This window comes from Vanessa tameamea, chromosome 12, assembly GCF_037043105.1.
Source record: "Vanessa tameamea isolate UH-Manoa-2023 chromosome 12, ilVanTame1 primary haplotype, whole genome shotgun sequence".
NCBI classification, from domain to species: domain Eukaryota; kingdom Metazoa; phylum Arthropoda; class Insecta; order Lepidoptera; family Nymphalidae; genus Vanessa; species Vanessa tameamea.
Window position 1 is genome coordinate 9,768,802 of NC_087320.1, and position 17,442 is coordinate 9,786,243.

The 17,442-nt window shown below is 31.0% G+C and overlaps 1 protein-coding gene across 1 annotated transcript; it reads left to right on the forward strand.

Annotated features, from left to right (window-relative positions):
* Window positions 1-7,063: 7,063 nt before the first annotated feature.
* On the forward strand, window positions 7,064-17,098 carry LOC113392902 (uncharacterized). The gene is made up of 14 exons (XM_026629524.2): window positions 7,064-7,251; window positions 7,330-7,384; window positions 7,771-7,912; window positions 8,152-8,392; window positions 9,324-9,488; window positions 10,298-10,443; window positions 11,105-11,319; window positions 11,884-11,963; window positions 12,603-12,826; window positions 13,744-13,963; window positions 14,602-14,725; window positions 15,120-15,264; window positions 15,951-16,084; window positions 16,885-17,098. Exons 1-14 carry the CDS (start codon window positions 7,126-7,128, stop codon window positions 16,998-17,000), a joined length of 2,133 nt encoding a protein of 710 aa, XP_026485309.2. The 5' UTR covers window positions 7,064-7,125; the 3' UTR covers window positions 17,001-17,098.
* The last annotated feature ends 344 nt before the right edge of the window (window positions 17,099-17,442 follow it).

The following is a 17,442-nucleotide window of genomic DNA, read 5'->3' on the forward strand; positions in this document are numbered from 1 at the left end:
AATGTAGATGAAATTATTAGATTAAAATGTACATTTCAGACAATTTAAAAATACCAGCATGCAGCGTGTTTGTGTTTTGCCACTTTTCTATAGGCTTGTACTGCCGTGAGAAAAGGTTAATTAGCGCCTAAGTATTCATCCCAATCGTGATAATGACTTGAGTACTAAAATATTGTACATGGATTCAATAACAGTAGTAGAAAGGAAACTGAAAAGGAAATAAAAAACAAACGAATATACTATATTATTGTCATCAGTATCAAAATATTTTGTCAAATTTCAGATCAAGCGATTGGAACTGGCTTTAAATTAAATTGCAAGATTGAGCATCAGACCAGCAGGTGAAAAAAAAAAACGTAGGTAAACATATATAATATAATTAATATAATATAATTATAATATAAATAATAGCATGTCTAATAAATTATCCTTACTGATGTCCTAGAGTTTACAAGTTCTACTGTATAATACTCGTTCCATTTTCATCACAGAAATAAGATCTGATTACTTAACTGTTACCTCTTCACGCATAATCAGCTGAACCGATTTACATTCAATTCGTTATGTAAATTTGTTGAGTTCCTGGAAAAAAGTATTTTACTCAGAGAGAAAATAAAAAATATATCTTCTCTCTGAGTAAAAATGTGGTGAAGATTTATAAGTTTTATAAATTTCGCGCGGGTAAACCGGCTAGTTTATGTGACCAACGTATCATCACCATTTGCTTGTTTTTAAATGCTCTTCAGAAGGCTTAAATCTTATTTCACCACGCAGCCGCTGTTCCCGTGTGGATTGTTGGATACACATGTTGCAGAAATTTATTCGACATGTACATGTTATCATCACTGCAGAACATGAGATGAATTATAAACACAAATAAAGAACGTGAAAATTCCGTGCTTTCTCTTATTGTATTTATGTGTGGTCGCCGCATTTTTTTACGGAATTAGTACACGGAAGGACAAATGGAACACCTGTTAATAAGTGGTCACAACGGCCCATAGACATCGGCGTCGTAAAATTTACATTGTCAATGCGCCACCGACGTTGGGTACTAAGATGTTATGTTCCTTGCCTGTAGTTACAATGGCTAACTCACACTTTAAACCGGAACACAACAATACTAAGTATTGCTGTTTGGCAGTAGAATATATAACGAGTGGGTGGTACCTCCCCAGACGGGTTTTCACTAAGCCCTACCACCAAGTAGTGCTCTGCCATTTATTTCTTTCTTACCATCGGAAGATATGTCTAGAGATTGAGGCCTACCTATCTTCCTTTCTTATAAATACAAATATGCTTTACTGTACACCAAAGTATAAAAAGACATACAATGATAAAATAAATGTTACAATAATATGTAAAAAATATGGTCTTATTGCTTAAATATCGATCACTTCCAGGGATCCTTGTCTCAACATCTCTGTTTTGACATCCTATACCTTATCTATTCACAATAATAATGAAGGTAAATTCAAAGGTGAAAAAGGCAAGCAAGAAAAATGAATCCGATAAAGGAATATAATATGAATGTTGAAAACAAATACAATCAGCGTAAAACTTTACGATTAATCAGCTAAGAGGTACAATCCTCTTCGCTAATGTTCTTGGTAGCGCCAAAAAAGATAAGTATTAATGTACCATTTTATTTTAACTCTCTCTGAAAAGTACCGAACCATAGAAACAAATCTGGAATAAATGAATAAAATAGTGAAATAAGGATTGCATTTAATTATATCTCGTTTAATACTACCGTCGTTGGTGATTAGTGATTAATAAGGACGTAGATCCCGTTCTCCTGGTTTTTTCAAAGATATTGGGTTTTCCCAGTATCTGGGAGGCTGGAAGTTGCCAAAAAGTCGGAGAGCCTCGAAGTGTACGTAAAGCCGTTGCCGTTAAATGCCGTTAAATCTTGCATCTGAACTCTTTCCACTCCTGAGTATCTCGGTTAGCGAATTTAAAAAACACAACTCGTAAAAAAATATTTATTGTTCTGAAATCGAAATACTCCAGTTCCAAAATATTATTTTGATTTATGGTTTCAATGTCAATTCAATGTAAAATATATATAAATATATAAAATATGTAGATTTATATCATAATATGCGTAATAATATAAAATGTTCAAAACTTATAACATCACTTTAATCCACTGTACACCTAAGGTGAGCTCGTAAGATATATAAAAATAGAAATGGTCCCAAGAGCCCTTTCTGTCACTCTACCTGCCCGTCACGTTATGTCTACCCTCGCAAAGAAATCTTAAATTGTTTTTGTTTCTTTGCTATACATATGAATCTTAAATAAACCCATATCTAAGTCTAACTAGCCAATCACATAACGTTATTTCTTTGTTATAAATCATCTTTCAACTCTAAGAACCGAAAGATCTAGAATCTTATTTTTCAAATAAAATAAATAACAAAATGTATAAAATCATTACTTTAGTTATATTATTTATTATAATTAATCTTAAACAAATTCCAAGGTCATGCTAATCTACAAAAACATTTTAGTAACAAGAATTCGTTATGCTTCATCATCCTATCGAGGCCTGAAAAATAAAAAACAAATTTCCTGTTATTATTTCACAAGAGTTAATCCCTAACTAAATATTACCAACACAGAATATGACGAATTACCGCAGATTGAAATAACTCGCAAATATCACAGGAAATTCTATTTAATCGAGAACCGATAGTTATGCATCGATGCCTTCCACCCACTCGATCTACTCATTTTAATTAATCAGCTTCGCAATACGTGTTGTTTAACTGCGATTCGCGGTAATTGAAGAACACGTTTACAGGTGTAGCAGGAATTAAGAGAAAATAGTCTTTTAGCACAAAAGCTGTTTTTATGGTACATTTTTTTGTTTAATATTATTTTGAAAGTTTAATTTCAGTTTATTTTGTTCTTTTGAGGATTTAGGATTTTTCCTGAGAAAGAAACATGATGTAAATTATTGTATCTTTACATCTATTTGTAAAATATTGCTAAATAAATAATGACAATTAGTACGCCTACAGCGTCAATAAACTGCAGTAAAGCAAGATACATCCTCATTAGTTCCTTGTATTTAAATCCGGGAAAATATCAATGTTTTGTCATGTATAATATTCGTGTTTATATCGTGATCTTAGGTGAAGAAAAACATCATGATCTGTACAAGATTATTCCAATGTGAAATAAAACTCCTTTAGACCAGAGTAGTCTCTCGTAGAGGAACTTTTTCAAATTACTTTTACAGTATTACTTGGGGGTAGGGCTTTGTGCAAGCCCGTCTAATTAGATACCACCCACTCATCATATATATTCTACTACCAAGCAGCAACACTTAGCATTAATCTGTTCCGGTTTGAAGAGTAAATGGGTCAGCGTAACTACAGGCACGAAGGATATAATATGTTGAGTTGGGGTTGATGTATATAATGGTTAAAACTTCTAACAGTACCATTGTCTATGGGCAGTGGCGACCACCACCATTTGGCCTTTATGCTCGTCCGCGCCCGCCATATTACAAAATGTAATATGTATATACTAATTACAATTAGTATTTGGTATGGCTTGGCATTGTAGCTTTATTAATTTATTATTAACTAGCGCCCCGGCTTCGCACGGGTGCAATGCTGATATTAACTATACTACAAAATGTCTTACAAAGTTGAAAGTTTTTCAGTCATTAGACAATACAAACCGCTATATCGTTTTTTTTTTTAAATTATCAGCGTGTAAATTTTCCACGGCTGGGCTAAGGCCTCCTCTCCTTTTCGAGAAGAAGGTTTGGAGCATATTCCACCACGCTGCTCCAATGCGAGTTGGTGGATATCGTTTCAAATCTGTAATATTTTCGAAATTATTCATAATTACATGCTGTAAAGGGCCATATTGATCTATATAAAATGCACATTGTATTTAAGGTACTTAATTTAATAACTTTTTTGACGGCCTGTTAAGGTGCATAATACTGTAGTACAATATTTTGATCTATCTTGTAGGGTTCTCAGCGTTTGCAATGTAAGCGCAAAAAATTTACGACACTTCAGAAGCCTCTGAGATTATCAATGTTTCTCTACTAAGTATATTTGGCATATATTATACATAAAAACCTTCCTCTTAAATCAATCTATCTATTATTCAAGTACTAGCATTGCCCCTCTACCCTTTATATTAAACAATAACTAATTTAATTCCTTCTTCGTTTTACCATATATTTTGTGGCCATTAACGATTTCATCTTTTATTTCATACACATAATTAATTATGTTTATGACTATACGGTTAATCGGGCCTCAATGTAAACCTGTAAGAAAAGAAATCCGGCAGACTTTTATTCTTTTTGTGCCACCCAACCATCTGGAATGCCTCTGCTGGTGGTTTGGTGTCCTACCATAGGAGTCAAAGCGCTAATTGCTGATACTTTTGAGACACTGGTCGGCTCTCATTAGGCTCATGGAGTGTGAGTTTGATGAGAGATAAACATAAATCGTAAAAAAAAATGTAAATAAAATTTAAAATTTTAGAAAACTGACTTTTAGCTAAAATACTAATTTAATTAATCACATGCTACATGAAGACTTCTCGGGAATAGGATCTGAACATGATAAAGTAACAGATAGTATGTTTAATAAACATTAAACAGCTATTCCGACGACTTGCTTTTGCTTCAATAATTATGCAACTCGATCTAAACCAGAGTTGCGTACCATGTAAAATGGCACTGCAAACGTCAATATTATTTAAAATTATGACGTTTACATAAGACTCTTTGACATTATAAAAGCTATATAAATGACTTTTAAATCGTAACATATTTTATACGAAATAGGCTACATCATTATCAATAACTAACCACCCTGGTCCATTTCACTGGTCGTGAAATCTATACTTATATTATAAATGCGAAAGTAACTCTGTCTGTTACCCTTTCACGGCCAAACCACTGGACCGAATTTGGTGATTTTTTGTATTAAGCAAGATTGAACCCCAAAGATGGACTTACGCTACTTTTTATACCTAAAACCTGAGTTATTAAACGTCAGCGATGTGAGGGACAACTAGTATGATAATAGATAAAATAGGTAATCTACTTTTTCATCATATATCCTCGTGTTTTCAATTAAATTTACACCTGTAAGGCTTTGGCACTTTTGAAACATTCTAAGTCCATCCTCAGCGAATAATGAAGACAATACTCAAACCAACTTTCTAAATATAAATAATGATTCCGAGATCATTCATACCGATTTTTTTTAGTTCAGACATTTTGGTGTGAGCAGGTAATGGCTAATTTATTTTAAATAAGTGGATTCACTGGAATTGATAATTTTTCCGGTCTAAAAAGAATCCTGTGATTTCTTGTTTAAAAAATTTTTTTCTTATTAAAATGTAGCCTTCTTAATTTTTATGAAAAATAATGTTATTAATAATTAATGTATGGATTCTGGTTCTATTTACTGATTATAATCTATATATTTCAGGATTTTTTTTTAAATTAGCCGACATGACGGATAAGCTGAAAACGTCGTGAAGGAACCTGCATGTATTTCAATGAAATTCTGTCACATGTGTATCTACTAACATTGGAGCGTTGGATAGAATAAGCTCCATAACGTCTCCTTAACGGGAGAGGACGCCTTACCTCAACAGTGGGACATTTACAGGTAGTTACTTTCTTAGAATGTAGGTTTATCTTAATCATTTTCTTTTAATATTGTTAACAGAAGCATTTTCAAATTTTTCATAATTCATAAACCCAACAGATATAACAGGGATTTTGGGCGTATATACAAAGACGTCTGTCGTCAGGAATCATATAAGTTGCGTTTCATCATCCTAACCCCTTATAATCAGGTCTAATTAAAAAACTTTTACCTAAACTAAAGACTAAAATAATATAATGTACGATGAAATTCAACAATAACGTTATCTTTAAAATTTGATCACCTATAATGAACCATATTATGTTTTAATAGCACTTAACATTTCGTTTGCTGTTGCTGTTTGCTAAAGTAATGTAACACAGATTAAAAATGAGTGCATTTATCATACGTAATCATACGCGAACAACTTATTTATTACTATTTAATCCTTTTAATGGACGTAATATCAAGTGGTAAGCCTGGTAATGCCAAGTGCTGCTTCAGCCAGGACGTCCTGTTTCTGTGATTAATGAGCTGTGGAAGCTAGATTAGTCGCGAGAAGTTTTTATAAGTACATTTTTTTTTTAATTAGGTACAAAATTTCAAGATTTTTTATTTTATTAACCTTATCGATAAAATTAGCTGCGTCCCACTTGTTTCAGTAGAAATTCAAATCGACATAAGAGGGAAAGAAATAATTTGAGAAATGCTTGGTACCAAACAATTACATATTTTTAAAATAAATATTATGTAAATTACATTATGATTCTTTTTTTTGCTAAACGCTTATCGAAATTATCCGTTTTGTGTTGCGGCGCGGACAAAAGGGGTTCATGTACTCTATTTAAGTAATAGAATATCAAAATAATAATTATATTCTAATTATTTGATATTATAATCAGACGCAATCTCAAAGTAAATAATAGTAGCTAACAAAGTTAAAACAAGTTAAACAATTTACGCCTATGTTTATATAATTAATTATAGTCACAATGTTAAATATAAGCCTAACATAATATATGTAACAAGGTCTAGTGTAGTTACATAATATTAAAACATTATGAAATTTATAGCTGATTTTTATATATTCTAAAAAGTATTTAAATCTAAACTTTGTAAGCCTTATAGCGTCATCTGTTGTGCAGTACATCAAATAAGAACCGGTGGAATGAACCAGTCCTAAAAATAGATGGCGCAACATAGTAAACTAAAGACAACTTCAATTTTATTATAACAATTTTTTATGCATAGTAAAATAAATCTACATATTCGGAAATAGTTTTATTTATTACTTATCATAATAGATATATTTATATAACTATTAATATGTTTCTAAATGATCAAATAAATTAATCGTAAATGAACTTGACAGGCAAGACATTTGACACTGACATATATTTAAAATTTCGAAAGTGGAACAAAATAACGTATTCGAAAATTTAATATTATAAAAACACTGTATCTTTACTTTTTAAATTTCATAATGGACAGTGTAATACAAAATTTAATAGAAAGTTATCCCAAGTATAATGTTGAAAAACAAGGAAGCTCAAGTTATGTAGAAATGTATACAAAGGATAAATCTGATATAATAATCGTATACGCAAAGGTCTTTATTTGTTACCATTTTTGTGTCCTAATCCTGTTTTAGTTTTAAAATTTCATTAAATATAATATTATGTTTTAGACAAAACCTGTGAATACAACGGCTTACTCACAAAATAATAAAAATAATGAAGCAGGTAAGTGAAATTTGTAAAGTAATAAATATCTTAGTGGTTTTTTTTTTAATTTCGTAAATATTTTTTGCAAATCGTATGGAAAACTTGTTAGTGATTTTAAGACACTTAAATATATTATGATAATTAGAAATTGATTTAAAGAAACCGTATAAATTATAATTGAAATTGATGCTTTTCTCTTGGTCATTATTGAAAAAAGCCACAGGCTGTAATAGTCCCTCTGCTGGGTTGAGGCCTCGTCTCCCGTAGAAGATTTCGAGCTTATTCCACCACTTCCTAAATGACTTAGTGGATACTCATGTGACAGAATTCCATTAAAATTTAACATATTTAGGTTTCCTTATGATATTTTACAAATTTGTTAAATTCAATTATTTTTTTTACAGAGGAATTAGAGTTAACAGGTTCACCACTTAAGCTGGATTTGAGTTTGCACACAATACTAGATGATACTTTAATTACTGATGAGCCACAGCTATGGAAAAAGGAAGAAATATTTCATACCCCCATAGATGTAGATACAGCAAGGTAAGATTACTATATATTTTTAATTTACAAAGATATATTACATACATGGACAACAATAGAGCATTATTCTGTGTTCTAATCATTAAAAAAACTAAAAATCATATTTATTTTTACTTCAAAACTCACAATAAATATAGACCAAATATTTCCATGTAATGATAATGCATAATATTATCAGTACTTTTTTGCTCTTAAGTTAAAAAAGATATAATAATTTTAAAAATAGATTTTTATTCAAGGCAAATAGCTAATCAATACAACAAAAGTCTAAGCGTCACATCAAAAGAAAATGCAATACCGATGTGGGTACTATGTAATCCCAGTAATGAAGGCAACCCATTACTTATTACGGTCCAGTCTAACGAGGAATGCTTTGCTAGAGGAATAGTTACCTATGAGAGGTCCATGACATTGGATGATATTGATATCGACAAATATGTTGAAGATTATGTTGCATATGAAAAAATAAATGAAGATTCGGTAATTATATTTTAGTTTTATCTTAGTTACTGTAAAATCCTAGCATACTTGCCTCCATTCTATGCAGTCAAGATTAATACAGTAACTATTTTTAATTAATATTTGTATATATTTAAGAACAAATGTTAATAATTCTTATGTAAATAAACAATACATATTACATATGCATATTATATAATTATTTTAATTATATTGATCATATAATAAGCTAAACAACTTAGCTGTAATTGATGTTTCTTGATCAGATCAAAAATATACATGTTCATTAAAATTTAAATGTATGCATTAAAAATGTAGTAAATTTTGAAATTCACTCTATGTTAGATACAATATAAAATTTCATATGTTAGATTTAGTTTCATATGTTTCATATATTAGAATTGTATTTAGAAAGCATTAAAAAAATTATTGTCCTCTCATCTCATTAAATGATCACAAAATTGAAAGCAGAAATTTCCTATTTAATTAATTAATTTGCATTCAATTTCTTTGGTTGATAAATGATCCAGCCTTTCGGGTCTAAAAATTTGTCAATTTATGTATTTTAAAATGTTTTTTCACAATTTATCCAAGTGTTACAACTGTAGAAATTAATTTATCCTTGTCTATTTATTTAACGAGCATCCTCTTTTTTACCCTCAAAAGGGGGTTGATTTCTAAAGATATATTATTAGTACACCTCCTCACCATCTGTAGAGCATACATTTTAAATTTCAAGTCTCTTACTTCAAAAACTAAGACTTTCATACAAACTTGTTTTACCCCCTGGTGGAGTTTCATAAAATCCTTTCTTAGTGGATGTATACACCCTAAAAGGAACCTACCTGCCAAATTTCGAGATTGTAGGCATTTTAGTTTTTGAGATTTCGTGATTAATCAGTGAGTGGTATTTTACTTTTATATATATGTATATATATTAAGAATTTTTCAGGTAAGTTTGTCTGTGGATTGTAAATATACAATATCGGGAATATCTTATGGATCACTGACAATGGAAGAGCAACTAAACGCTCCACATGGCGGTGTCACCGACTTGTACTGTGAATGGACTTCCAGAACTCTAGTTACACCATTTATAAGCTGTAAAGTTCATTTCGTAAGTTAATTTTTGTTGTAATATATGTTTCAGTAACTCACAGTAACTCCAGGATTCTACTTTTCAACTGGATATGTTGTCTATTCGTTAAGTTTAAATGAATGTTTAATTTATTAAACCAGAATATCTAAATTTTGAAATTGCAAGCAAGCAAACGTAGTATATTAAGGAGAATACTTTGGTTGATATGCAAATTGCATGTGTATTTTAAACAAAACGAACAGTCACTCTGAATGTTTTTTTCTCCAATTATGATGACGCATGTATATATAAAACTATAACAGCTTTATATAGTAGTTATAACTTATTTATATTGTCCAATATAATGTTTAAATATCTCATAGGCAATGTGGATAGGAAATGTATATCTTAAGAGTAAAAATCCAGCCAACAAAATGAGATTTCATGTTATCAAAGCGTATTTATAATTATTTCATGAATGTTTCGACAGCATTTATAATTACCATTTAAATAAAAATGTCATTAAAATGTTGTATGTGATTACATATTACTTCAATAAACAATTTTACTTAAATTCTAGTAATAAATTTTGTAGATTGTACATTCAAATAAACAAACCTTTGATTTATTATATGCATGAATAGAAATGTCAAAGTTTAAAATGGCGTCGAAAAAATTATAGCCAACAGTTGGCCACTAAGTATATGCACACTTGTAAAGTAGTATGATGCTTGCGAGTATCAAACATAGCTATCACGCACACCAAGATTAAAAAATGTATTTATATTTGTAGTCTGACCCTCTATCTAAGATACATAAATAATCGGAGCAATTTTCAAACATTCCAGGAACAAGAAGTGACTGTGGGACATTTGGCAAGTCCGTGCAATGCTATATGGAAATCAGTATCTTCGCTTCACAATATCAATCAACTGCTTGTGGATATGACGGCAGCTGGATTTAATTCTGTTAATTTAGAAACAGCTGTTATAAGGTATTTAAAATTTACAAAGTAATTAATTTAAGTCTGACTAAGGATTACTCAATAGATTACTTAAAAGATTGTATTGATGATAAAAAAGTGTTAGAGTGGTATTTTTTGATTTTCATCTTTCAATTTTTCTTTTCTTCTTTCAAATTTCAATCATGTTTTATGGGATGGAAACATAAAGTACTTGGTGGTATGGCTTTGTGCAACCCCATAGGGGTAGGATACCACCCACTCATCAAATATTCTACTGCCAAAACAGTACTCAGTATTGTTGTGTTCCGGTTTGAAAGGTGCAAGCCACACAAGGGACATAAGGTTGGTGGCGCATTGGCGATGTAAGAAATCGTTTATATTTCTTACTGCGCCATTGTCTATGGGCGGTGGTACCATCAGATGGCCCTTAAGCTAGTCGCCAATGTATGCCATTTAAAAAAAAAAAGTGTAATTGATGAAGATCAACGATATTATAACATTAATCTTTTTTTCATTTATTTATTTTTCCTACTAATACTAAAAATTTCAAATAATATTTAAAAATATATATTGGGATGCGATGACGTGATCTGACTGGCTTTGACTTATGATCCACGATGGATCTATACTGTTATAAAATGTTAAATTATCTTGTTTATAATTAATAAAATGATTTCATATCTCATTTTAGAAACATTATACCGGGAATGAAGCGATTGAACAACTCAAAGCGCATCAATAATCTCCTAAACGAAACGGAAATGTATACGTATACCGCAGAATGTCCCGCGGGGGGCTGCATCTGTGTCACGGAAGATACTACCACTTTGAGACAATGTATGACCGCTATGTGTTCTCAGGGCTCGAGTAATGATTTTACATACAAACTGTGGGATATATTGAGAGGCAAGTTTTAGTGCTTTTTATATTTATTTCAATTCATTAATGACTACTTACTATGTACAACTTGGTCACACTATCTGTGCACCTCATGGATGACGTCATTGTAGACGTACTGGTACAGTGTGAAAAACAAATATCACTATAAATATTTAACTAACAGTATATTTTAATAATTATTTTTTTTTACACTTCTTACAGTAAAGTGAATTAGCATAAATCGTCATGTAAGGAAATAAATGAATGTCATGTATCGTCATGTAAAAGCGTTATGCCCCAATGCGACTTTTCCCTCGCATTTCCTTTCTCACTGTCTCTTTATATTATATACGGTTATATATTATATAAACATCTTATGTTATTGTTTTAATTCACAGGGATATATTTTTTTGTGTATAAAGTTTGAAGTAATTTATAAGTGATGGAAAATAAATAACTTCATTTACTAAATTTAAATGTATTATTCATACATTCCAGAAATTTGCACAAAGCTTCTCTTTCGAGAATGTAGTTGCGGGAAACAGAGTACTTCTGTGTAAAATAATTATATGGAATATTTCTCTTTTACAGACTGTGAAACTGCTGAAGAACTAATAACGTTATTAATTCAAGTACTGAAATTCATTTCGTCTGGGAAAATTAGACCGTTCGTAAGTTACATGTGTATTTTGATTTTTTATTCATCTAAATACAATAACTAAATTTTTTTATTAGCGGATTTCGTCAATACTTTCAAGTTTCTACTTTCAAACTCTCTTAACCGTATTATTCTGCAAACTATCCAGCTATTAGACCAACTTCCCCGTTGGTAGATAAGACTGCAGATTCCGAGCCCTCGGGTGAAATCACGGGGTCAGAACAATAAAAAAAAAAAAATGCCGCTCGGAAAGCATATAAAACCTTCATGAATGAACACAATGAATTTGTCGTGCCCTAATATTATACGAGTGGTGAAATATAGATTACACTTAAGTTTGCGCATACACTTGTGCAGTGTAATATACCCTACACTATTTGCTAGCCTTCTTGATAATGACCAAAATCGGTTAGGAAGACATATCTAATATTAAAAGACTGCAAAAGCTGAAATGGCGTCGAATTAGTATACATCAGTTTGCCACTAAGTACACGCACACCAGTAAACGTATGACATTTGGCGAGTGTAAGCGTAGCTGTCGCACACACCAAGATAATAAAGTTCTTTAGTAGTGCGATAGACTATCTAGATGTTTGTATAAATAATTAAAAATTTAAAGGTTAAACGTTAAAGTTCCCAATATTGTTACCAGATCGACGTCAACAATAAGACATATCTATCAAAATTGGTCCTCAAACTATCTAGAGGTCACTCTCAGACATCCAAAGTGCTGAAAAACTTACGATCAAGTCCACCACAGGCACTGTCCCTTGTTGCTCAAGTCGGGATAGAGAAGTGTATGTGGGAATATACCAGGATTATGTCGCTTCTAGAACATTCGTTTTTCATCGCTGGAGTTTGGAATACTGATGCCAAGTGAGTACAGTATTTAAAGTATATCTTAAAAGTCCGACTATTCTGTAACACATACCAATAACAATAGCAGTACAGACAGATAAACAAATTTGACATGGAATTAACGCGATATCATTGGTCAATATCTTAAACAATACTTATTATGGAATAATGGTGTTTTGAATGGTAGCAAAGTTACTGTCGCAGTTTCGGGACTAAAATTTAAACGGTTATTTAATTAGGTGAAATAGTTTTTAATTATAAATTAAATACAAGTGTTATAATTTATTAAAAATAGTAGAGCTTGGCGTTTATAATTCAAGTAATTAATGTAATTGTGATATTTCTCTAAGGCGTGGTTATACGTGAAACTTCGTTTTGATTTACATTGATTCCCTTTTCCTAGGTAGGAGAAACTTAAAAATATAAATACATGTATTATTAACCAACATTGTATAAATGATTTCTTCTTCTTCGCTGTAAAAAAAACTTGCAGAATAATAGAAATAAATACGCGAAGTACCCTCTTTATTGATTATAGGCATTTTTACTAAGTTAATATCACAGGATTATTTTGTTTAAATTAAAAAAAATAATTAACACAATAATCTCACTAAATCTTCGGTTTATTTTTGTAAAATATCTTTGTAAATATTTTTAAAGTTTTTTTTTTATATAATCTGTACGCGCAAATCGCGGTGCAACAGCCCTTTTTTAGCTTTATAAATCAACGCGGGACGTAACGTTGTGCTGAACGGACCTGCGGCACATTCTCCCCAGTTACGGGTCACAGCTGTGATGTTTCTGCAATATATATCAGTAACGCCCAATCGAGCAAAATCAACGACTTATATCTTAAGATCCAAGTCATCATTCCACGTCAAGCTTTTTCTTGCCTTCCCTTCCTAATAAGTCTTATTCCTTACCTCTATTTTAAGGTCACACGAATCCATTGAACAAATAAACCAAACGATCCAAGACATGACGATGGGGGGCGATTTCACATTAAATCCATTTGAAAGTATTGCCACAACCGACCATTCCATACGTATAGACACGGAATCGTTTTGTATCGATGACGCTAATGAGTTAACCGTTGACGATTTCGCCTCTCTGAAAAAACATGGCTTGGTGAGCGAGAAGAAAGATGTCAATGAGGTGAGTTATAGATGCCATAAGTAATTTGCTAGTTATGGAACATTCTAGAAACTTCTTGACTGTGGTACATAGGGTGCAGTTTAAAGGAGAAGGTTTAATAAGAGTTTAACCGTAGAATATTCTAGAAGCCTTTTAGTATTATATGTACAATGAACTTTAACGCTTCATATTGAACCATATCATGTCATAGCAGGCTATGAGTATAATAATTGAAACTATCAATGAGTACTGCTTAACAAGTAATTAATAAAATTAAAAAAAAAAACAAAATGTGTAATATGGCACTAAAGTATTATTTAAATGATAATTTCTTTCATTTAAAATTATTAGTTGATATTTTAATGAATTTAATATTGTGTAAACTCATTTTACCAATGATAGTGCTTATCGTTTGTAAGGGCACGTCTACGTGAGTACCCCCGTATTGTGAGTTTAGCATCCTACCACCAAACTGTAATACAAAATAATAATATCATGCTCAAATGGTGAGTGAACACAATGGACATCTTCAATCTGAATTGATGAAGAATTGAACACGAGATCGTCTATCTTCCGACTTATATCTTGTATCGGAATATATATATATTTAAAGTAAATATATATATATATATATATATATTTACTTATGTATTCAACAGGTGCCATTAATATCAGATGAAATAGACATCAGCCCATGGAAGAATCTTCTCATGAAGTTCGCTCAAATTCACGTCTGCTTGGAACATTTGTATCGTGCTGAAAATTGTTTAAGAGCTGACTTCGGTAAGTTTATTCATTCATTATATTAATAAGCATATTTATTAAAAAAAAATAACAAGGGCGTAAGTATAACTATATATTATGATATTAAAGGGCGTACAGAAGTGTGTGCGGAAGTATGGATACAAGTGCTAAATTCTATAACTATTTTTGACCAGACCCAGGAACGAACTGATAATCGGTAAATAAAATACCAAATAAAATAAAATAAATTAAAACCTCTTTTGTATATTGTGAGAGTTTTAGTCCCTAGTTCTTCGTTTCGTCTTGAGGTTGCCCTTTACGTAAAGGCCTTGATAAGATAGATCTACCTTGCCCTAAACAAACGAAGTAGTTTCAGCTATAAAGTATACAATTATGATTATATAAATAAAACATTAATAATATTTTCTTGCAGTGCAATTAAAGCCGATGGCATCGAAGCTCTTAGAATATTATGTATCTGAAAAATCTCCCATCAAAACGGTTGGACAGTTGCTGAGCGATCCCGTCCAGAAGATTTGTATTCCAATAGCGAATAGCGTTGTTCAAGATCACTTGAAGTAAGTTCATATTATGTTATCTTTAAAATGTATGTGTGGTGATTTTATATATAAGTCTAAAGCCTGTTCTTACTGTTGAATAAATGACTAGGCAGGAGATATTTTAGTGTTTGAGTGTGTCCGCAAATGCACGAGATACGACGCGGACGGAGAAAGTTTAGTCGCAGGACCGACTACTTTACGTACTTTCCGAGGCACTAGTGTATTAACTGTCTATTCGCAATCTTCGGGTTAAAAAAATGCATAAGTTTTTTTGTATGAAATTTTGATTGGACATAGTCTGACTAGTTGCTATTATTATATTAATTTGTTTATACTAAACCTTCTCTTGAAAGAGAAAAGAGAGCCTTAGCATTCAGTGAGCCATTTAAGAGCTGTATTCTTTACTTTAGTACTCAACTTAAATATGTAAAAACTTATACAATTGTATGTTGTTGAAGTGTTTGTTATTCATGATCCCCAATTGTACACAAACGTTAAACCTAATACATTTTTTATTTTAATCAACATATACTACCATTTAAAATACAAAATGAGTAAGTATAAAAAAATAATGACAATGGCAAAATTAACTGTACTGTTAACAGAATAACTTATAAAAAATATATATATACATTAACTAAACCAACAAAATGAAGTATTTAATGATTTCATTTCTATGGATTCATTATCTTTTTTTCTAACAGAAAGTCAGCGCTATGGTATAGAATGGAGTTGAAAAAGAAAATAGATTCATCAGAAAAACCAACGAGAACTTCAAAAGTTACTTACGTTTTCTCTCAACTGCCCGTATTCCCTCCACAAGTTTGGCAAATTTTAGGTAAAATATTTTTTTATTCATTTTCCCATATCATTACCCTATATTTACCTATAGCTACCCCTACATTGAAGCAGCGTGGTAACATACGAACCTTCTCTTCAGGGAGGACATGGGTCTTAAGGGCTCTAATTACAATTGTCTCTTGTCAATTTCTGTCTCTTGTCAATGTTTTATGTTTGTGTGCGTGTGCTGCATGTGCGTGTATATGCACAACTACTACAGGCAAGCCAATCGATGTAAAGCATCATGATACTATTAATTTTTTTATTCCGTTTATATTTTCTATGGGTTTTCTTTTCAATTATATAGAAAATAAAATAACATACGAATCATAATAAATTACTGGAATGAATATAATATATTGGAATATATAAAAGATAAAAACTTTTATGTAAATTCTAATAATAATTAAAAACATTTAGTTAGAATCATTTCATTTAATCGAAAAATTGTCAGATTACTGAAAATATGGTACGATATTTCCAAAGGATTAGTCAAGGTGCTTTACCCAAACTATGGAAACAGTTGTTAAGTTAAACAAATACACTCCACTTGATGGTCCTACAGCTATGGTATCATCGTTAAACACATTTTTGGCTAGTTAAAGCCTAACTGATTATGGCAAAGATTATACTTTTGGCCCGACTCTTTCATACCTTTCAAATTAGGTCCAAAAATTTCTGATTACTGGATTGCATTTCTTTAGTAAAATGTTTTTTTTTTTAATCATTGTATTTTTTATTTGATCTTATTTATTTTAAGTATTTTACCAATTAAATATTTATCATAATTATTTTCAGAGCCTCCTACAGAAGAAATAGCAGAAATCACAACGATTGAAGAATTAAAATATAATTGTACCAAATACATTAATATAAATAATACGTTGTCAAGAAAATTTGATTTTATATCATGAGTTTTAGTAATTTTTTGATAATTATGAAATAAATGAAACTATTATAATGTGATATTGTATTTTGTATTTAATTTTATTAAACTTATACATACATATATTATTTTATTTTTCTTTGTGCACCAATCACGTGAAGACTACTGAACGTATGACACTATGACCAATCAACGCGGAATTTTCCGTAGATGGTCATAAGGTAATAATCAGTTGAATTCCGATAATCCTTCCCCCTTTTTTATTTAATGATCAGTAAATATATTCGCTGAATTTAAGTTTAAAATATTTAATACTGTCGCTGCAGACCGTCCAATGCTATGATTACTAACTACCCAGGGGTTAATTTATACAATCAAATTCAACTTCGTCTTTGTACAATCATATCTGGGGAGGTACTTCATATATTCTAAAACCAAAAAGCAATACTAAGTATTATTGTGTTTCAGCG